The following is a 23,837-nucleotide window of genomic DNA, read 5'->3' as shown; positions in this document are numbered from 1 at the left end:
TCAAGCCTTTTGAGCCTCATGAACCCCATGTGTTACACTTGTTGAGTACGACACGTACTTACGCTTATTTATTTTCATTATTTGGATAAAAATCCCGGATGGGTAACAAATGGCTATGATAATGACGACTTTTTTCTGAAGATTACTAGACTTGTGGTCAACTAGTTGACATCCCTGTGATTTGGAGCTTCCGCGAGAGATTTGTCTTTATACTTCTACTACATTTATGTGAAGACTATGTCTTATTAATCGTGATGTAATAAAAACTTATGATGATACTATTTATAATTTATCGGGTTATGTGTGTGACTGATCTCTGAGCGCACATAAGATCATGCATCCTATTTTTTCTTTAAGATCGGGTGTTACAAGGGTGGGGAGCGGGCCCGCGGCACCTCAAGGTCGGAGACGAGGCGGCGGCGGACCGGGTCATGGATGTGGACGGCGCGGCCACAAACCCTAAATCGGACGCAATTTTTCTTACCTTCTACAACCTCTCCAACAAAGGAAATGAGACCAAACCCTCCACCCTTAGTAGAACAATTTTTGAAAAGTGCCCAAGGCCTCCTAACATTTTTTTGGGTTGGAATGAGTGACCCGAGGAGTAAGAATGGGGCTGCAGCATTTATACGTGAAGCATTTATAGATGCGGCCGGTGATTGAGCCGCCCCTACAAATGAAAACAGGAGGGGTAGCTAGTAATAGCCGCCCCTACGGCTCATAATAGCCGTCCCTACAAATGGAACAGTAGGGGCGGCTGGTGATTAAGCCACCCCTATAAATCGACCCATTTGTAGGGGCGGCTCATATCACTAGCCGCCCCTACTGTTCTATTTGTAGGTGTGGCTGGTTTCGTGGGTCCCTGGAGCGGCCACTGTAGGGGCCGCTGTAGAGTGAGGCGCCACTAAAAAAAAAAATAGTCCCATTGCTACAAAGTTTTTGTGTAGTAGTGAAGCACTCTGACCGGTTTAATGCATGTACTGCTCTCTGACCGTAGCAAACAACAACCTCCCACGACTCCCATCACCCTATGTCTGTCCGTCGTTAGTTATCTCATTTTTCTTTCTCGCTTGTTTTCCATTTCATTCCCATACATGCACGGCCATATGGAATGGAATGGAACACGGGACAGCAACATCTCGCTCCTCTGCTACGTGTCGCCTCTTCGTCTTCTCCTCCTCCAGTACCAGTACGTCCTGCCTATTAATTGGATCGCGCCAGGCCAAAGGCCTCAAGTGGGTGGAGTGGGCGGTGAGCCGTGCGTGGGAAGGACGCGACCTGCAGCTCGGTAGCCATGGCGGGCACGCCGTCGCCGTTGCCGCAGTGGGCGCCGACGCCGAGCCCGTGGCGGCCGCTATGGCGCTGGGGCGGCGGCACGCCTGACGCTAACCATCATCAGCATGTCGGCCGAGGCGGCGGCACGGGCACCAGCTGGTGGTCGTCGCTCGCGAGCGGCGTCTTCGCGTGGGGCGGCCGCGGGCGTCACCGAGGCACGGCCAGCGACGACAGATCCTTCGGCGTCGTCCCCGGACGATCGGGGTGCGAGCTGCAGGCGGTGGTGGTGCCATCGTTGGCGGCAGAGGCCGGCGCTGGCGGCGACCCCAGGGCATTCCTGACGTGGGAGGACGTGCGCGTGACAGTGGCCGGCGGCCCGCGCGGGGCGCCGGACGTGAGGATCCTGGACGGGATCAGCGGGCACGCGAGGCCCGGGGAGGTGCTGGCCATCATGGGCCCCTCCGGCGGCGGCAAGACCACGCTGCTCGACACCCTCGCAGGTGCGTGTCTGTCCCTTCGTCACCTCGTCATCTGTCGTCTCATCTCGTCTCGTACCGAGTCCTCCTAAAAAAGCAACAACATGTTGCCACTCTCAAGTCATCTGTGTGCTCATACGCATGCACTCTCGATCAAGTCCAAAAACAAGCATCAACAATAATACGTACCACTACATGTGGATTGTGGACTAGTAGTTAATTACATCATGTCTCTACTAGTGTTTTGGGCCATGTTGGAGTCTTCTTCTAATTAATTATAAAACATTACGTTACGATTTACTCGCTCCGTCCCAAAAAAAGAGGCTATTCTATAACAGTGTTAAGACTATACACTATACTCCTTAGGGCTACTAAACAGTCTCGCTATATATTGCCCCACTACACTCTATATATGGCACAAGCCTCCTACTAACAAGTTGTTGTTGGATGTGCACTAAGGTTTTCATTTTTGAAAACTTATAGTTTCCACTATATATATATATATATATATATATATAGGAAGAGTATATTCAGTAGCCAGCTACAAAATAAGTTATTTTGTAGCCACCTCTATATATGATAATTTTATATACTAATTTACGATAATGTCAATACATATTTACGATAGTTGGGTTACTATAACACATGGGGATATTTACCATAATGTTATAGTAAACCACTTAGTAAGGGTGCATTTTTTCTACTCCCGAGAGTAGTTACTCCCTTCTTCAATAAACCACATTTTGTATGTGTGCATACTAATTTATCAGCTTGAGTATGTTTAGATACTTAATTTAAGATACTTAAAATCTTAGTACGCGAATGTTTTTCAAAAGAGCCCATACTTCTTAATATATTACTAAAATACCACTGCAGTAGTATATAAAAAAGTATAACCATATACTATATGTATATTTATATACTTGACATACATACTACCCTAGATGGTTTAGTATGATGATATGCTCCGTCTACATACACTTCGTTGGGCCATAGAGGCCCTAAATCTAGAGATATAAACATAGGAGTAACTACTCCCTGCGAATAGGAAATAATATATATATATATATAACTACTATCCTGTAGTTGGCTACAAATAACTTATTCTGTAGCCACTTTGAGTTACGATAATTACTATGTTAATTTACGAGATTATAGTAAATCCTTACTAAGTGGTTTACTATAATGTTATCATAAATATCCCCATGTGTTACATTAACCCAACTATCGTAAATATGTATTGACATTATCGTAAATTAGTATATAAAATTACGATAATTTTATATACTAATTTACGATGATGTCAATACATATTTACGATAGTTGGGTTAATGTAATACATGGGGATATTTACCATAACGTTATAGTAAACCACTTAGTAAGGAGTTATTATAATCTCGTAAATTAACATAGTAATTATCGTAACTCAAAGGGGCTACAGAATAAGTTATTTTGTAGCCAACTATAGGATAGTAGTTATATATATATATAGAACTACTACCATGTAGCTGGCTACAAAATAGCTTATTCTGTAGCCACTTTGAGTTACGATAATTACTATGTTAATTTACGAGATTACAGTAACTCCTTACTAAGTAGTTTACTATAACGTTATGGTAAATATCCCCATGTGTTACATTAACCCAACTATCGTAAATATGTATTGACATTATCGTAAATTAGTACATAAAATTATCGTAAATGGAGGTGGCTACAGAATAACTTATTTTGTAGCCGGCTACTGAATATACTCTCCCTTTATATATATATATATATATATATATATATATATATATATATATATATATATATATACCTCATTCAAATCCCGTCGTTGCTATTTGGGAACTTGCTTGATCAAGTCACCCCACCAATCTGCAACGGAATTATAAGAAGAAGGCTGAGTGTGTAACTGTATTCTTAGATTTTCCATATATTTGTAATAAGACCGTCTTCTAGACATCCACCGCAAAGGGGCAGAGAAGACATAGATGCGGCCTAGCTTCCTGATCGCCGTGACAGAGAGCACAAGAAGTTTGATGTGGCTAGCATGACCTAGTTGCTTTCCTTTCTTAATTGACAGGCAAAGCTCTTGCCATTGCTCTTACAAAAAATCAATAATGGTGTTAAGTCAAACAAGTTTAAGTTTTACTAAATTTATATAAACTAACAATGATAATTATCATACTAAATAAGCATTGCCAGATTTGTCATGTGTCATGTTTTCATAATATATCTATTTGAAGTTATAAAAGCTGGTATTATTTTCTATAAATTTAGTTAAACTTATAGCAGTTTGACTAGAACTAGATTCGCCAAATTAAAGTATTAACAGGACAACTAAGCAAAATACTGCTAACATAAACCTAGATAATGTTGTTTTACGTAGAGGCTGCAAAATCTCAGAAATTGCAGCAGAAGTAGTACGTTGCAGTCATTGGCTATGCTCCCATCACTATTCATATCTCGGCGCGCTGCCGTCCAAATTATTAGGGCCAGTTTGGATGCCAAAAATTTTGGCAAAACGCTACTGTAGCATTTTCGTTGTTATTTGACAATTAGTATCTAATCATAGTCTAATTAGGCTTAAAAGATTCGTCTCGTGGATTTAAACTGTGTAATTAGTTTTATTTTTTATTTATATTTAATGCTTCATGCATGCGTCCAAAGATTCGATGTGACGAGGAATCTTGAAAAATTTGGCATTTTAGGCCTAGTGGTGGTTTCGCTTCCGCAACAACTTGGCATTGACAGCATTAATTTCCCACACCATTCATTCAGTTTCAGTGAGCACGCACGTGAGGCTCAGCAGAAATCTTCTGTGGACGTATACATGCCGGCCGGCCCATTCAGTTCAGTCCAATCAAAACATTATTAGTAACATCGCTCGCAAGTACCGTACCATACGTGAAGGACCACCGTACCCTACCTGGTCCTTTTTCGAAAGAAAGGATAAAAGACTTGCTTTAATTTTGATCATTCTTCTCTAATTTTGATCCTTTATGACACCAAATAAGTATCATTGTTAGATTCTTCATTAATTATATTTTTCAATGTATACCTATCTGATGTTATAAAATCTTTATAATTCTCTATATAACTATGGTTAAACTTGAGTTGTTTTGACTCTCCAAAAAAGTTGGAATGATTAATAATTTAGAACGGAGAGGATAATACTTTTTGTATGCACTATGTGTAGATAATTTGGAATCGAGGTAAGTAATTAATTAGCTGAATAACTTTGTACTCCTACTGATTGTGGTCATGAGCAGTATTTGATTTGTGTGTCTAATAAAAGTCCACGTTCATGTTTATTTGTGGTTGTTCACATATCCTTGTGCCAGTTATGCAAAGTCGTTATCTGGATGTGAGGCATATGAAAATCACAGTTTTCTACTTGATACCAGCACAATTTTCTATCTGCCATTTGAGGCAAAAAATAAATAAATCTATCTGTCATGTTAGCTGGGACCCAATAAATTTTGATCATTCTTCTTTGTGATTGTAGTCTTATGGTTGTGTGCAGCTGTAGAGGCTGGAACCAAGTTTTCACTTCTCTAAAAGGCTAGCTATTCCTGAAACCAAACACCTTGTATGTACATGTATAAGCACTACTGTAGGGTAACAACTAACAACTAATATTGTACCTACTGATTGCGGTCATGAGGAGTTTGATTTGCGAGTCTAATAATAAAAGTCCACGTGCATGTTTATTGTGCTAGCTATGCAAAGTCCTTATCTGAATGTGTGGCATATGAAAATCATAGTTTCCTACTTGATAGCAGCACAATTATTTACACAAATTTCCTTCTTCCTGTGTCATGCTAGCTGGCACCCAACAATATCACTTATCGCTTCTATATGATTTCAACATGGTTTATTAGGGAAGCAAGGGTATAAGTGCTCAAACGGTCATGCAAGTACAGAACTGAAAAATCATGGCAAGATAGCTTTCATGTTAATGTCAGGATGAGTTATTTCCTCAAGAAAGATGGTCCTGTTGGCCCTCGAACCACGAGATGGATCTCAGATTCTGATCAGATCTGGGAAAGTCAGAGGGCAGCTTGGCCTTGGCCGCTTGTTGGAATTGGAAATGCAATGGCTTGTTTGTACAATAGCACTGCCCCTGCTTTTATGGGCAAGGGACAGAGAGCATCTTCTCCTTTTCTACTTGTTCAAGCATATCCTAGCCACTAAAGTGGATGTTGAGCATATTCTTAATGCAAAAGCAAACTTGCAGAAAATGTAAGATACAAGTGCTGAGCACTAGGCTTATCTATCATTCTCCCCCTAAGCCTTGTGCCGAGCACTGGAAGTGATCTACTATAGCCCAATCCTCTCCCTCATCTCTTGGAACTTGGACTTTCCCAGCGACTTGGTGAGGATATCAGCCAGCTGATCAGTGGTGGCAATGTGGCTAGCCTTGATGCTCCCATCCTCCAAGCAATCCCTGATGAAGTGGTACTTGATGCGAATGTGCTTGCTTCTTTCATAGAAGACATGATTCTTGGCCAGAGCTAGAGCAGACTTGATGTCCACCTTCAACTGAACCACATCCACATTCCTGCCAAGGAGCTCTGCCAGCATCCTTGATAACCATAGTGCCTGAGTTGATGCAGTGGTGGTGGCGATGTACTCTGGTTCACAGCTCGAGAGGGCCACCACCTTCTGCTTGAGGGACTGCCAGCTAACCAAGCAACCACCGAGGAAGAACATGGTCCCTGTTGTGCTCTTGCTGGTGTCCACGTCGCTGACGAAGTCACTGTCGCAGTAGCCAACGAAGCACACTGTGTCGGGGGCCCTGCCGTAGTGAAGACCATAGTCAAGGGTGCCCGCCACATAGCGAAGGATGCGCTTGACGGCCTTTGGATGCTCCATCATGGGCCGCCCCATGAACCGGCTCACGTACCCGATGGCGAACGTGAGGTCCGACCGGGTATGGACTAGGTTTACGCAAGCTCCCGATCAGCTGCCGGTAGTGTGTGGGGTTGACCTCCTCCGTCGTGCTGTACCGACTAAACTTGAGCCACTCCTCCATCAGGGTATGGGATGGATTGCAGCCCATCATGCCACCGAGCTCAAGGCTACGCTTGGCGTAGTGGGTTTGGCGGAGGGCGATGCCACTGGTGTCTTGGCGCACTTCGACACCGAGGTAGAAGCAGAGGAGGCCGAGGTCTCTCATGTCAAACTCCTTCTTCAGCTGCGCCTTGAACGCCTCCACTCTGTCTCCTTCAGCGTCAGTGATGATGAGGTCATCAACGTACAAGCTGACAAGCAGGACAGAACACCTGCTGCCCTGTCGGTACACTGCCGCCTCATGTAGGCCATAGAGGGCCTTGTGTAGGTCGTACACCTTGCCTTCTTCTCCGGCGATGGCGAAGCCTAGTGGCTAGCACACGTTCACCTCCTCCTTGAGGTCACCATTGAGGAAGGCGGACTTGACGTCCATCTGGTGGACCTTCCACCTCTCCTGATCTGCCAGCGCGAGGAGGGCACGTACCGACTCCATGCGCGCCACAGGGGCGAAGGTGTTGTCGTAGTCGATGCCCTCTCGCTGAACAAAACCACGTGCCACTAGCCGCGCCTTGTGCTTGATCACCGCGCCCTGCTCATCCTTCTTGATCTTGAACACCCATTTGAGGGTGATGGGGCGGTGGTCATCGGGTAGTGGCACCAACTCCCAGGTGTGACTCTACTCAATGGACTTGAGCTCCTGCTCCATCGCCGCCCACCATGCTGGATCACCTTGCGCCTTAGCATAAGTGGTCGGCTCACCTGCGTGCGTTAGAAGAAGCTGGGCGAAGAGCCGCTCTGCCTGCTCTGAAGTAGACTGGTCACCGAGCATGTTTGCCATCGTGCGATACCATAGAAGCTCATCGTCGTAGTAGGCATCCAGGCAGTCTTCATCGTCCTCTCGCGGAGTCACGAACTCAATCTCAGACTGCCGACCAGTAGGCGAGGCAGGAGATGCTATAGTCGAAGACGAAGGTGGTGTGGTCGGATCGGCTGCTGGTGGAGTTCTTACAGCCGCTGGCCAGTTTCTGGTGGTCGGAGTTTTGCTGGTGTGGTCCGCTCCGGTGCCGATGCGGTCCACTGTGGTGGTAGAGTGGTTGGCTGGGTTGCTAATGAGCTTCCGATGGCCATCGACCAATTTCCAAGCTCCCCCCGAATTTGGTGATGGTGAGCGCGGCGGAGCTGTTGATGTGGTCGTTGAGGCTGGTGATGTGGTCGTAGATGCCGTCGGAGGTGCACTCTGTGCTCCCCCAGCTCCTCCATCCCATGTGTACTCGATGGTGAAGTCGCGCAGAGCCACCGTCGATCCATCATCAGCCATCTTGCCCCACGCCTAGCCACAACCCTCGTCGAACATGACGTTGTGAGCCACTCGGTCACACCACGTCACCAGGTCAAACACACGATAGGCTTTAGCCCCCTCTCCATAGCCAATGAAGACCCCTGGTGAACTCTGATCATTAAGCTTGCCAACATGGTTGAGCTCCTTGATGAATGCCAGGCAACCGAACACCCGTAGGTAGCCGATCGCCGGCTTGCACCCGTGCCAGGCCTCATACAGGGTCTTGCCATCAAGCGCCTTGGTCGACGAGCAGTTGAGCAGATGCATAGCGGTCGGCACCACCTCCCCCTAGTAGATCGTCGGCATCCCTCTCTGCTTGAGGAGGCATGGGCGGTAGCCACCACCTTCTGGTTGTGGCGCTCGACGATGCTGTTCTGCTATGGGGAGTATGGGGCAGAGAAGTGGCGCTAAATCCCCTCATTGGTGCAGTATGCCACGAACTCAGCCACCATGAACTCACTGCCACTGTCTGTGCGTAGCACCCAGAGCTTGTGACCGTATTCCTTCTCAATAGCTGCTTGGTGGCGCTTGATGGCATCTACTATTGCTGCCTTGGTGTTGAGCAGGTCTACCCACATGTAGTGGGACACGTCGTCGATAAGGAGGAGGAAGTAGCGTCGTCCTCCAGGTGTAGCCGATGTCACGGGGCCGCAGAGGTCACCGTGTATGAGCTCTAGCTTCTCCTTGGCGCGGAAGCTCACCTGGCGGGGAAAGGGGAGCCACCGCTGCTTAGCAAGGACACAGGTGTCGCAGTACTACTCCACATGGTCGACACGAGGCATGCCCTGCACCATCTCCTTGTTGCCGAGCAGCTTCAGGGCCTTGAAGTTGAGGTGCCCGAAACGCTCGTGCCACCGCCAAGCGTCGTCATCGCGGTGGGCTACAAGGCACACGGGTTATGCCACCTGCACATGGAGAACATAAAGGAAATTTTTGCCTCTATTTACCTTGGCGAGAAGTTAGTGATGGTGATCCCAAATGCATAGTATCCCATGCTCGATCTCCATGCTCGAGCCATTCTCATCCAGCTGTCCCAAGCTAATGATGGAGTTCCTCAGTGCGGGAATGTAGTAGACACCGGTGAGCAACCGGTGCTCACCAGTCTGGGTGGTGAAAACAACTGAGCCGACCCCCTTGATCTCGACGACAGAGGCATCACTGAACTTGATGCAGCCTTTCACGCCGGAGTCAAGGTCGGAGAAGAACTCACGCTAACCAGTCATGTGGTGGGTGGCACCGATGTCGAGGTACCAGCCATCGATCTTGTTGTCGCCAAGGCTCGTGCCAAGGAAGGCGTGGGCGCGTGGTTCATCAAGGTGGAGCAGGGCAGAGCCGGCCGATGAGGGAAGGGGAAAGCTTGAATCTTTCTCCTCCTCCCCTGTTTCTTGCCGCAACTCAACACACCAATGCACCAAGAAAAGCGCATGGTCCCCCTCCTCTGCTTGAGCGATGTGAGCCTACCCACCATGGCGTGGACGAAGGTGGCAGTTCTTGGCCCAATGGCTGGTCCTACCATAGTTGAGGCAGGTATAATCCTGGATCACTTTGCGCTCGGTGGTGGCGCCATTGTCACCACCAGCCCACACCCGAGGTCCTTTCTCCTCCTTCTTCTTGCCATCGTGTGGTCATCGACGATGCTCCCTGGGCAGACAAAAGCTAGAAGCCTCATCCTTCTTCATCTTCTCGAAGGCCCGCCACTGCTCGGCGGTGTTGAGCAGCTTGCCTCTGGTGGTGCTTGGCTCGGTATGGGGTGCCTCCTCACGATCTTGCCTCGCCTTGATCCTCCCGTTGACCTCCTCGATGGACAGCACCTCAAAATCGAGAAGCTTCTCGATCGCCGACATGATCTGGGAGTACTTCTTGGGGATGTAGCGCATGAGGTTCTCCACTACACGAGCATCATTGATGTCGGGGTCGCTGTTGCACGCCATCTGCACCTTCAGGCAAGAAAAGTAAAAGGCAAAGTCTCTGACTTTCTCACCAAGGTTAAAGGCGAGGCCTTCCCACTCCTGTCAAAGCCGCTGTAGCATTGCTCAACGGATCCGGTGATCGTCGAGGCGTGCGGTAGCGATGGAGTCCTAGGGCTCCTTTGCCATCGCCTTGTTGGAGAGGGAGGTGCCGATCTCTGGTGGCATGGTGGTGCACAACGCCTCTAGCGCCTGCCGATCATTGTGGAACTCAAAATCCCTGAACCCGACTGCGTCCTAGATCTATCGTGCCTGCATCTTGACCTTCATCAATAGGCTCCACTCGTGGTAGTTGGTCCTCATGAGCATTAGTGTAGAGTCGATATGACGAACTAGAGGGGGTGAATAGTCCTTTCAAAAATTAATCGCACCGACTAACTGAAACAAATGTGGAATTAAACTTATCAGTCTAGCCAAGACTACACCCCTCTATCTATTACTTCAAGCACCTAAACAATTAACTAATTATGCTACTAAGGTGTCGGGTTAGAAAGCTCACCTAAACAAGTCTAGGTTGCAAGGTCACACAAACCTAAGCAACTAGTACTTTAAGCACACCGCGGAGCTCCTACACAAACTAGTGAAGCAAAGCGCACAAAGCCTAAGCTCACTAGCAATGCTCAATATCAAGGGTACACAAGCCAAACTAGAGAGCTCAAATTACTTAGCTACACAAACTAAGCAATTTAACTAGCAAGGTTACACAGGCCAACTAGTTATGCAAGGGAGCTACTTCTAAGCTACACAAGCAAAGAAGGTAACTAGCAAGTTACTAAAATTAATCTAGTTACTAGAGCAACTACACAAGCACAATGTATATGAAGAAATGCAAATACAAGCTTGTGTATGTAAAGAGCAAACCACCAAGAAGATGATGACAAGGTTGATACGGTGATTTTTCTCCCGAGGTTCACTTGGTTGCAACCAAGCTAGTCCCTGTTGTGTCGATCGTTCACTTGGTGGTTCGGCGCGCTAATTGGCATCACTCGCCAAGCCCAATAATTGGGCGCTGCAAGAACCTACCCACAAGTGAGGGTAGCTCAATGACATGCTTTACTAGAGTTGCTCTTCACGATCCCCGTGGGGCGAGCACAATGCCCCTCACAAGCCTTCTTCGGAGCCACGCACAATCTTTTTGTGTGCTTCGACGGAGCCACAAGCCACCAAGATGTCTAGGAGGTGGCAACCTCCAAGAGTAATAAGCACCATTGGCTTGCAACACGAACATCTAGTGCCACTCGATGCTATCTCTCAAAGCAACACACTAGAATCGCACTCACTCATAATCGATTCGCACTCTTGCAAGCACAAGTGAGTTAGAGGGATCCCAAGCACACCTACACAAGCCACCAAGGCTCAAGGGTGCTCAGCAACGAGCCCAAGGCCAGCCATGGTGTGCTTATATAGCCCCTCAACCAAATGGAGCCATTACCCCATATTACTAGGCACTCTGCGCATGCACCGGACGTGCTGTAGGGTGCACCGGACGCGTTCGGTGCGCAGCGTCCGGTGTATCACCCATTGACATGTGTCTCGACCATTTGAAACTATCCGTTGGTGCGCAATGGCTAACTCACGCACGCTCACTGCGCTTGCACCGGACACGTCCGGTGCACTGACCGGACTCACCAAACACAGTGTCCGGTCATTACTCAGAGAGGTTCAAAACATGATTTTCATCACCGGACACGTCCAGTCAGTATTGACCAGACTCGCTCAGTGTCCGGTCCTCTCTCTGTCAGCGCGGGTCAGCAGCCCAGGCGTGTCCGGTCACTCCCGGGGGCAGTGTCTAGTCACCCTGGCCAGCGAGCTCGAGGCTAGGGTGAGCCACTGCACGCGTCCGGTCACACGGGGCCATCATCTGGTGCAGAGTCTACGCACCAGGGTTAAGCACCGGACACGTTCGGTCCCACAGGGACCAGCGTCTAGTCAGTTCTGTGAAACCCTATCTTTTCTCTCTAGGGCACCGGTGAAGTTTCAAACCCTTGCTCCCAAGTGCTAAACACAATGTGTATCACCTTTGTGCATGTGTGTTAGCATATTCACAAACATTTTTCAAAGGGTTTTCACTCTCTTCACCACGCCACTCGATCCTAGCAACATCACAATATTAGATCGCTCAAGTGGCACTAAATGACCGATATGCAAACAAGTTTGCCTCTCTTTATAGTATGGCCATCTGTCCTAAACCCGGTCATAAACTTCTCTACACACCTATGACCGGTGAAATGAAATGCCCTACAAGTTATACCTTTGCCTTGCGCATTCCATTCCATCTCCTCCAATGTTGATGCAACACATGCACCAACACTATCACAAATGATATGATCCACTTCATATCATCATGCGACGTATTGGTTCATCAATCTTGACTTTACTTGCTCTTCACCGTTGCATCGGTCCATCAGCGCCAAGTCTTTGCTCAAGCATCCCGCCAAGCGGTCCAGCGCTTCAAAGCCTCTGACTTGCCCTTCACTCTTGCAACCAGTCCATCAAGCCAAGTCTTGTCTTGATCTTCTCCACCTAGTCACATGACTCCATGTCATGTCTCATATGTAATGAGATCCTTCATCACACAATTACATATAGACTAATCAGCTATGTATTTCACTTAAACACATATTAGTCCACCTAGGTTGTCACTCAATTACTAAAACCAAACAAGGACCTTTCAATCGTCCACGACGTCCCCGCTCTGGAGTCACGGTAGATGGTCTGCACCACCGGCTGCACCACTGGTGAGCGACCATGGCGTCCACGGCGCTGCTCTGGTGACGGCGACTGAAGACGACGCCTTGCTGGGCTTTGTGACCCACCGACCGGCTCCCGCTCCATCTCGACGCGCAGCACTGTAGCCGCGGCCGTAGCGGCTTGTGCCGTAGCCACTGCCTGCCTGGCCGTCGACCGCTGCCGCAGCCGCTGTGTCTACGGCAGCAAGGTGCATCGCGCGATCGTTGGCTTCCGCAGCTGCTACACCACCGGGGTTCCTCACAGCACCGGCAGCGGCATGCGCTCTCTCGATCTGGCTAGTGGTGGACATGGCTGCTCACCGGACTCGCAAGAACTCCGGCTCTGATACCAGTTGTTGGCCCTTGGAACCACGAGATAGATCTCAGATTCAGATTGGAATTAGGAAAGCCAGAGGGCAGCTTGGCCTTGGCCTCTTGTTGGAATTGAAAATAGAATGTCTTGTTTGTACCATAGCACTACCCCTGCTTTTATGGGCAAGGGGCGGAGAGCATTTTCTACTTTTCTACTTGCTCAAGCATATCCTAGACACTAAAGTGGATGCTGAGCATATTCCTAATATAAAAGTAAACTTGCAGGAAAAGTAAGATACAAGTGTCAAGCACTAGGCTTATCTATCAGATCCATGTATACGTGGACGGTGGGCCTGATTCTTCCGGGCAGCTTATACTTATTGGTTGATCAGCCTTTGCCCTGCTGTATCGCATTCATCACGGGGGCCTGATTAGGGCCGGACAAAAAGCTCGCAGCTCGGTAGCTGCTCGACTCGGCTCGGCTCGTTTATATTTTTCAACGAGCTGAGCCTGCAGTTTAGCTCATGTAGTTAATGAGCCAGCTCGCGAGCTAGCTCGAGCTGGCTCGTGAGCCTAATGAGCCAAAGTTGTTGACCTTAAACTTTTATTAATTTTGTATGACTTCATGTCTTACACTTTACAATTGGTTGATGACTGGACCTTGACTCTATAAACTTGGGATTATATGACTCTATTTTGTTTTAAATGGATGTATGGATAATCAATAACAGATTATGGATGCATTATGTATGGTATAGAGTATGGATCAAAGATGTATGGTGTAGTACTATAATATATTAATACATATTAATTTTTGTTTAATTTAAGGCTTATCAATGGACTATTTTATATTATTACTATTTTCAAACTTTAAATAAATACATATATTATATATTTTATATTTTTTATGACTGGCTCGCGAGGTTAACGAGCCAGCTCGAGCTTGTAAACGAGCCGAGCCGAGCTGGCCTTCTGGCTCATTATCTTAACAAGCCAGAACGAGCCGAGCCGCGTTAATCCAGCCCTAGGCCTGATGAACTGTCCATAACAAGGTGTGCTTTTAATTAGTTTGCAGAAACCACAATCTGTTCCGGGGATCCAGTCTAGATTCTCCACCAAATAGTTTTAATTGATGATTGGAATAGTCCTTCCAATGCCCTGTTTGGATCCACCCAACTAAAGTTTAGCTACCTAAAATTTCATAGCTAAATTTTAGCCAACTAAAAGTTGTATCAGCTAAACTTTTAGCTGAGGTGTTTGGATCCTCCGGTTAATAGACTCAGCTAAACTTTAGCTGGTTTTAGCTGGGTTGAAATAGCTAAACTTTAGCTAGTCTTTTAGCTAGAGCATTTGGATCTATAACAGCAAAATTTAGCCAGCTAAAGTTTAGTCGGTGGATCCAAACAAGCCCATAATCATGCATATGGGAGTATTTTTGTTGGGAAAACAGACGGATGCCGCTTTCTATCCCTCTTTTCATTATTTATTTATTTTATTTCCTCATTAATATGGGAGTATGGTGCAATGCCAATATTATTTTTAATGAGAGTATATCGGATGAATGAAAATGGAAGCCACTCGACACTTGGATTTTCGTTACTTTGTGTAACCCTTGTCGTTATTACCATTTCACTGCAGGAAGGTTAGGACCAGGCATGAATAAAACAGGGCAGATTTTAATTAATGGCCGCCAGGAGAAGCTTGCCTATGGAACCTCGGTAAGACAAAATCACCTCTTTCTCATAAACATTTATGATTGCAGAGGCTGTAATAATTGTAACACAAATTTTGCTTAAGGACATCGTTCTTATATAGTATACACCACCAACTTTTAAATTTGTCCAGTACCATTATGAAAACGTATATATTTGTTCGTGGACACCTCAGCCACTAAGATAACCATTTATCTGCCATCACAAGAGATGAGGTTTGAAAGGCCCCTTTTACCCTCCATTCTAACTTCTTCCTCTATCTATCTTTTCTCCTAATGGCGCCCTCTCCCCATGGTGCTAGTGGCCGGATGTCGTGGCTACTCATCTTGGCGCTAGCAGCGGCGAGCCGCACTTCTAACTCCCACGTTGTTGGCCACGCATTGGCGAGCTCTGCTCCTTGCTTTGACTGAGCCCCAACAGCCATGGCTTTGCCCTGCTCGCCTTCGAGCTCTTTCTTATTCGTGGGTCACTGTGCTTGTGCTCCGTGTGCCAGTGTAATCTGCACCACTCACCTGTCCATCCCCCTATTGCTACTCCACCCTACTCGTCGTTGAGCTCTACCCTATGTGTGGGTTACTACGCCTATGCTCCAACCGCCGGCGTCCTCCACCCCACTTATTGGCCTAGGGTTCGCTACGACACCTCCATCCCACTCACAGTTGAGCTCTAGCCCATTTGTGGGTCGCCATGCCTCTGCTCTGCGCGCTGGTGGCCTTTTCCTTGCTCGATGGCAAAGCCCCGCGGTGGCACTCTAGGCTATGCATGGGTCTCCATGCCAACAACAAAGCTTCAACCCAAGCATAGTATATACCACCATTTTAGCACCTTAGCTCATCCTCTCCATGGCTCTGTCATCAACCTCCAGGAGGAAACAGAGGGGGTTGCTCTAGCATATCTTTGGCGGGTGTAGAGAAGGTAGAGAGGAGGAAGAACGTAAAGTGGAGGACAAAAGAGACATTTTATACCTCATATCTTTATATGCTGCTGAATAAATGATTATTTTAATGGTTGCAATGTGTATGAGAAAATATATAAAATTTTGTAGTGGTACTGGACAAATTTAAGAGTTACTGGCATGTATGGTTGTATTAGCAAATACCGCGTGAGAAGGTGAGCAAAATTTGCCTAATAATTATATGAACTAGTCCATCAACCCGTGCGCATGGGCTAGAATTTTAGGAGATATAACTATTAGTTATTGTGTAATACATATGATGAATAAAGAATCACTTATATTAAATTTATATTTTTGTCTTTGTTTATTTTCTAACATAATAGATACTTGTAGTCTATATCCAATTATCATTAACTTATTAATACTTTTAGGCAAGGGCTGATCTTTAAATTTTTTCATTCATATTCTTATTTTTTCTTTACATGGTACCTTTGTATATTTTAAACACACAATTACTTTGATACCTTACCATTAACTATGGTGGTTATTGTTGCATCATGTATCTTGCAAAGTCATGAATCTAAATTTTGATCAAATTTTATTCTTATTGATTAATACAGATTATTTTTATCGTCAAGTTAAAACTATTGTGCCTGTATTTTTTATTAGGTCTCTTTTTAGCACTTTTTAGAATAAGAATTTTAGGTCATAGAGTACATTCATAAATACTATACCATAACCAATAATTTGAAACATGCGCCATGTCGCTTAACATAATTGATGGAGCATGAAGCGAGATCTCGAATGTTGGTCACAATGCTAGCCTCAATAGAATTTTAATACTTAAGCCTTATAATGATCGTTTTTTACTCTAAAGTAATCTTATAGGGTCAGAAAAATATAGTGAGTAGTGGTCTCCCACACTTCTTAAGATAATTGAATTTAACTATCAAAGAACTACATGTGAAGTTATAGTTATATCACCAATATAGATGTGTCAAACATTTTATTTAAAATATATAAATATATCTAATGTAACAACCTATATAAATTATATGTCATAGTTACTAATAGGGTTAAACAATTTTTTAGTATAATTAGTATATGACTTGTTAAGGAAATATTTTTTTATGTGATGAAACATAACATATTGCTCATGTATGCTTGTGCGACACACACGTATGCTTACTTTAATATAATTAATATATTTAATATTGATAGAAGTGGGTAATATTGAAACATATATAGGCTCTGTGGTTAAACATTTTTAGTAGAAGATTTTGACAATTTATATGTAGATTCAAGGGGATACTTAATTTGTCTAATAATAAGATGAAAATTAGGTTACGTAAAATATCTATCATAATAGGGGGACACATGTAATTAGATGTAAATTTAAGACTACTTTAGATCATGTTGTTTTTCGCAATAGCAATCGAGGGTAATTGTTTATAAAATAAAATATTTTCGAGAGCTATTATTATCAATGTTGATTAGGTTATACTAAATTGATGGTTACATGTTTTTGAGTTTTGTGAGATTTTCTAGGATCTATATATTGTTTTTCGATTGAGTCTTGAAAGGATTAATTTGGAGGTTGGACATCTAGATAGAATTTATAGTATTTATCTTTTTCTTGAATCATATGTATTTAGTTGAAACATAATCTTAAGATATATATAAACTCTTGTTGCATCTCTTTTTGTGACTTCATGAATTTATAGTTTGGCTTTCAACTTTTAATGGAGTTGTTGCAAATTTGTCCAGTTGTTAAGTAAAAACTCTAGTGTTTTTTAATATTTTATTCAAAAGTTGATTTATTATTAAAAAGAGTTTATAGGTCCAAGTAGTTTTCCACAAGTTAAGTTCAAACTCAACTTGCACCGCGGCACTGGACATGTTGAATTTGTTATATCACATGATTATAAGTGTAGTATTATTTTATATATTATAGAGTGTTTAAAATTAAATTACCAATATTTATATATTTATATGATATAATGTTTTAGTCCATCAACTCGTGCTTCTGCACGGGGTAACTTTAGATAAGCAATAGAAAACCCTATTTCATATATATTAACTAATAAAAATTTCTTCATATAACTAACTTTTATTTGAATCTAGACTTCCAGAGTTACACATGTGTATAGAGTTGGCATTGGCATGTCAGAGGGATCGTCGTGGCACAACTAATGATCTAACATTACTTTGATTCCAATGCTTGGTGTTTTTTTTTCGTTTTTGTGTCCCAGTATGGCTAACTCCGTGCAGTATATGGACATTTTGGATGTCCCTCTTTAGGAATTGAATTGTGTGGATAACAATATTGAAATGTTAGTTCATATGCGGACCTGCAAATAAAAGTTAATAACATGATTGAGTCTTGAATATTGAGATCTGTACCTTCAATTGTTTTCATAAATTGTTGTCTTCCTTTGATTTGTCTGATGAAATTTTTGACGTTAATGGGAAGTCCATTTCATAGATATTTTTGACGTTAATGTGAATGGCTTCATTGACATAATTAAGTCAATGCTCCGACCTCCTTGACATATCGCCATTACATCTTTCAAATTATTTGATATGTATTTATTGCGTTGTTTAAAGGAAGGTGGTACATGATTATGTTTCCATCCTGGTCAGAGGTTGTGCCACTTCTTTTAGAATCATCTTGTTGATATAGATGACTTCTTAGGTTGGCATGATGTTCTACAATGTAGTTTTGTGCTATGTATGATCAATAGATGTGTGATGCGACAATAATCGGATTGATATATTAATCAAAATAGTATTAATGAAAAAAGTTACATGTAGAAGAAAGGAGTTGGTAGATTACCTTGTTGATCTTGGCAATATCATTGTAGTTTCTACTTTTGAAGGTCATATGTGACGGTGTCGATGTGTCGTTCAAGCCTTGATGGTGTTTGCTTGTAGACCATATAGATCAGGGACGTTTTGGATACCATGTTCTAAACTTTAGTTGGCTAAAGTTAAGGACTAAAACTTTAGACTACTTAACTCACTTGTGTATGCATTTTTTGTGAGATCGGCTAAATTTTGGACAACACACTTTAGACCTCTTGTTTAAAGCCTTAAAAGCTAAAGTGGTCTAAAGTTTAGCATTGCTAAACTTTAGACCATTGGATCCAAAGTTCCAACCAGGGCATTATTTGGATCTGATGATTCCACCATCGTCAGATAGATCTATTGCCAGATTTTCAGATCAAATCAGTAAGATAGAATAGTTAGTTATAGATATAGGCTGGATGTCTGTTTCTTTTTGCCTGTGGCAGTATTTTTTAGAGACTTTTATGAGATTCGGAGTCACGTTTATTAATTGCATGTCTCACGATAGATATATTGGTATTTTAAGATCGGTTGTCCTAGGGTTAATTGATTACCATAACATATATTTTTTATTTTATCTAGGTTCAATTGTTATCTACTATATTGACATATAAATTCGTTACAATTGCATTAAAATGTTAAAATGAATATTTAATATAATTGAAATTTATTACCATGGAGTCTTAATATAAATTGCAGTCAATAGTCAGCGTTATTGCTATGTCATTTGTTAAATGAATATTTTCCACACACACCATAGTTTTGAATAATATTATGTTTTCTACAACAACATATATTAGTATTTACATGTAGATTTGACAGATTTTTTTTGTTTATTTTTTTAAAATGATTGAGGTACATACGAATATTTATTTTTCATAATGACATTTATGGGTAGGTTGAATGCAATCTTAGGAGGTTATTTTGCATTATCTTTTATAATGATAAGGAAGCGAAAGTTATAAAAGCATTATGGGTATTTTAAGTTATATCTTTCATAATTGTAGCTGTGAGTAATTTAGATATAAAGTTAGAGGGCTATTTGAAATTGTCTTTCATAATAGTAAAGATGGGGAATTTAAATGCAATCTTATGGGGTTATTTGGAATTATGTTTCATAATGATAAAGGTGTGTAATTTAGATGTAAATTTGGGGGGTTATTTGAATTGTGTTTCATAATGACATATTATCTTGCGTAATGGCAGCAGTGTGTAATTTAGATGCAAAATTAGGGGTTACTTTATGTATTTTTCATAATGACAATGGTGGATAATTTTTATTCTTAATTACAACAGATCCAATGGCTATTATCGATGATGATGATTCGATTCTGCCAAATTAAAGGCCAGATGTTTTTTATTATTGTAAGAATTTCTAGGATTTATCTTTTTTTTTCTAGCGTGTCTAGTGGAAATTAACATGGTGCCTCCGTTGGGGCCTCTAATTAGTAAAAGTTTATATATAAATTTAGGGGGTTATTCTAAATTATCTTGCGTAATGGCAGCGGTGTGTAATTTAGATGCAAAATTAGGGGGTTACTTTATGTATTTTTCATAATGACAGTGGTGGGTAATTTTTATTCTTAATTACAACAGATCCAATGGCTATTATTGATGATGATGATTCGAGTCTACTAAATTAAAGGCCAGATATTTCTGATTATTGTGAGAATTTGTAGGATTTATCTTTTTTTTTCTAGCATGTCTTGTAGGAATTAACATGGCGCCTCCATTGGGGCTCTAATTAATAATAGTAAGATAAGATGGTTGTTTCAAAACTTTTTACAGAAGCATGAATACAATTTCCTTCCTCTAAAAAAGTTTTCTGCAATCTTTTTCATGAAGTTGGTGGTTTTCTGTTCCCTTGTATTGTCATGCATTCACTTAATTAGCACATACTCCTACTGGATCAGTTCAATTATATTCAGTACAGATATATTTCATTCAATCCGGACTTACTTACAAGTTAACTTTTTGAATTTATAAAACTGTATATGTACAACAAAGGCATACGTTACCCAAGACAACGTGCTGATGTCGACGCTGTCCGTGCGCGAGGCCGTGTACTACTCGGCGCAGCTGCAGCTGCCGGACACGATGCCGTTGCCGGAGAAGCGGTCGCACGCAGAGAGGCTGATACGGGAGATGGGGCTCGCCGACGCCATGGACACGCGCATCGGCGGCCGGATCACCAAGGGTATCAGCGGCGGGCAGCGGAAGCGGCTGAGCATCTGCATCGAGATGCTCACGCGGCCGCGCCTGCTCTTCCTCGACGAGCCCACCAGCGGCCTCGACAGCGCCGCCTCCTACCACGTCATGACCCACATCGCCCGCGTCGCCGCCCGCGAGGGCATGACGGTCGTCGCCGCCGTGCACCAGCCCAGCGGCGACGTCTTCGAGCTCTTCCACGGCCTCTGCCTGCTCGCCGCCGGGAAGGCGATCTTCTTTGGGACCATCTGTGATGCCACCGAGGTGACGACCCTGCATGCTTCGTCTTAGCTTCTTTAGGGCAGGCTATCTGAATAGCGAATTGTCAGCTGCTGATTTGTGCTAGCTCGTTCCTTGCATGCATGCAGTTCTTCACTCTGAACGGTTTTCCATGTCCACACCTGAGAAGCCCGTCAGATCACTTCCTAAGAACAATCAACAAAGACTTTGATGAGGTATATATACGTACTCCTATATGACTTATTAATTACATATTCAGTGCAACTTCACATTTCATTTATCTGGTAATACCATTTTATATTATATAGGAAACCGTGGAGAGCTCTAAAGCTAAAAGAAAAAAAGCAGCTGAAGCAATAGACATCTTGGCGACTGCATACAGATCCTCCAGTTATTTAGAGAAAACGACAGAACAAATTGTTGAAATGAAAAACATGGTAAGTTGAGCACCCGTACCCACTACTGGAAACGAAAATACCGCACTGACTGCAAAGAGCAATGAGAAATGTATAATTGACCAATCTAAGGATACTTTGACTGCATAAACAATTTTTGTTACTCCTTAGTCCTTAATTACTTCTCTAATAAGACGTGTCCTCTATATATATTACAGGATGGAGCTTCATTTAGGAGGAGGGAACAAGCAAGCTTCGCCACAAAGCTCCTTGTGCTCACAAGGAGATCATTCTTGAACATGCACAGGGACATAGGATACTACTGGATGCGTTTGGCCATCTATATGGGCATTGGCGTATGTCTAGGCACTATCTTCTACCAAGTTGGCTATAGCTACAGTTCTATCCAGGTAATTAAACTGGTTAACATGATTCAGTTAGGGCTGTATATTTTTTTGTATCTGTTAAAGTGATAGTTTCTCGGATTTTGCAGAGTCGATGTGAAGTAATAATGTATACAGTTGCACTTTTAACTTTCAAGGCTATTGGAGGATTCCCGTCTTTTGTAGAAGACGTTAAGGTTAGGTTGATTCTTCACTCACCCAAAAGTGAAAAGTGGCTTATTTTTCTTGCTCAAGACAATTATATTCAAAATTGTCGTGAACTGACGACTCAGGTCTCAGAATAAACATGACAAAGTTAGTTGGAAGATATTTTTACTCACAATTATATGAAATTCTAGCAAGTGAACCAATCATATATAAACTAGCGCGGTCTAGCTATTTTCCAATATTGAAATGCTATATATTTTCCCTTTATATATACCAATTTGTTACAGTGAAAAGTAGGTTCTGTTTTTCTTTGGCACATTGGTTATTGTTAATACCTCAAGTATGCGCACATTTTTAATACCACCATTTTCACCGTTGTGTCAGGTATTCAGAAAGGAGAGGCTGAGTGGACACTACGGCGTGTCAGAATTTGTGATCTCAAACACCCTCTCAGCTACTCCATACCTGTCTGTCATTGCTGTATTACCGGGCGCTATGCTATACTACCTTACTGGACTAACAAAAGGCATTGATCACTTCACCTATTTCGTCATTGTCCTTTGCATATCTTGCCTTCTGGTGGAGAGCATGATGATGATTATCGCTGCTATTGTTCCGGACTTCCTAATGGGAATCATCATTGGAGCTGGAGTTCAAGGGGTGATGATGCTCAATGGTGGCTTCTTCCGCCTTCCAAGTAAGCTCCCAAAGCCAGTATGGAAGTATCCTTGCTACTACATCTCCTTCCACAAGTATGTGGTGCAAGGATTATACAAGAATGAGTTCGTGGGACTGTCGTTCCCAAGTGATCAGCTCATTGAGTCTAATGTCACCATCAGTGGCATTCAAGTCCTCAAGTATAAGTTGGAGGTGGAGATGGGGTACTCGAAATGGGTAAACCTTGCCATCCTTTGTGGAATGACGGTGATATACAGGATGATATTCTTCGCCATCGTCAAGATTACCGAGGACATTCGACAAAAAATGGGAGGCAAACGAGGATGTGTTAGATAGTGGTTGCCTTCAATATATGTCTTTCATTTTCCCCATACTTGAATAACTTTACTGGCCTAATTGCAGTAAGAAGCTAGTAGAACGAGAGAGGCACAAACCACAGGGCCAATGTTTGGTGCAAGTCCTGGTCATAATAAGCATATGTGTATACCTAACATTATATGTAACGCGCAACACATTACTAAACAAAAACTGTCCAGATTGCTGGTGTATCTTTATTATAAAACAATTGTGTAACTGGTATCCGTTCATATATAATGAATAATGTCATAGATTGCGTGCAATGCAATCAAATCCTCTTGCTTTGATACAGAAATCTTATAATTTATTATTATCATGCTTGTAGTACAAGCTGGACATTAGTAATAACCACATTGATGTCCAGTTCGTCCTATACTTATTAGAAACAAATATATATGGAGTACTTAATTGCAATAAACTATTTGTATCTATTGTAGAAACATATATATTCCTATATGTGGATTTAGCCGGCCGGGCCCTACCAGATGCCCCCCTAAATCTCTCCTAGGTGAAGTGGAACAAGGAAAGAGAGCGAGAAGAAAAAGAATAAAAAAAAAGAGGAGAAGAAAAGGAGAGAGAAAGAGTGAGGTAGTACTTGGATGAGCCCCCCTCTACTTTACTAGGTTGTGTTAGCTATTGTGTGCAGCGGTAATAATAAACTACCGACCAGCAATATAATCTCGGAGCAAAAACAAACTGTCGGAACGTGATTACAACCACACTTACGCTGGCCACGTGACACTGCATAAGCAAAGTAGCAAAAATCCATTCTGCAAAAACACACACATACTCCGCGTGTGGGCCACGTGTCAGCACGCCATTGGCTGCAGGCCTTCGGCA

The 23,837-nt window shown here is 43.2% G+C and overlaps 1 protein-coding gene across 1 annotated transcript; it reads left to right on the top strand.

Annotated features, from left to right (window-relative positions):
* The first annotated feature begins 1,228 nt into the window (after positions 1 to 1,228).
* LOC136484189 (ABC transporter G family member 1-like) lies at positions 1,229 to 23,249 on the top strand. Its single transcript, XM_066481411.1, has 8 exons — positions 1,229 to 1,775; positions 14,753 to 14,832; positions 20,576 to 21,040; positions 21,145 to 21,231; positions 21,325 to 21,453; positions 21,630 to 21,821; positions 21,905 to 21,991; positions 22,347 to 23,249. The coding sequence occupies exons 1-8, from the start codon at positions 1,295 to 1,297 to the stop codon at positions 22,974 to 22,976; spliced, it is 2,151 nt and encodes a 716-aa protein (XP_066337508.1). The 5' UTR covers positions 1,229 to 1,294; the 3' UTR covers positions 22,977 to 23,249.
* The last annotated feature ends 588 nt before the right edge of the window (positions 23,250 to 23,837 follow it).

This window comes from Miscanthus floridulus, chromosome 9, assembly GCF_019320115.1.
Source record: "Miscanthus floridulus cultivar M001 chromosome 9, ASM1932011v1, whole genome shotgun sequence".
In the NCBI taxonomy this organism is placed as follows: domain Eukaryota; kingdom Viridiplantae; phylum Streptophyta; class Magnoliopsida; order Poales; family Poaceae; genus Miscanthus; species Miscanthus floridulus.
Note: the sequence above shows the minus strand (reverse complement) of the source record. Positions and strands in the feature narration are given on the sequence as shown.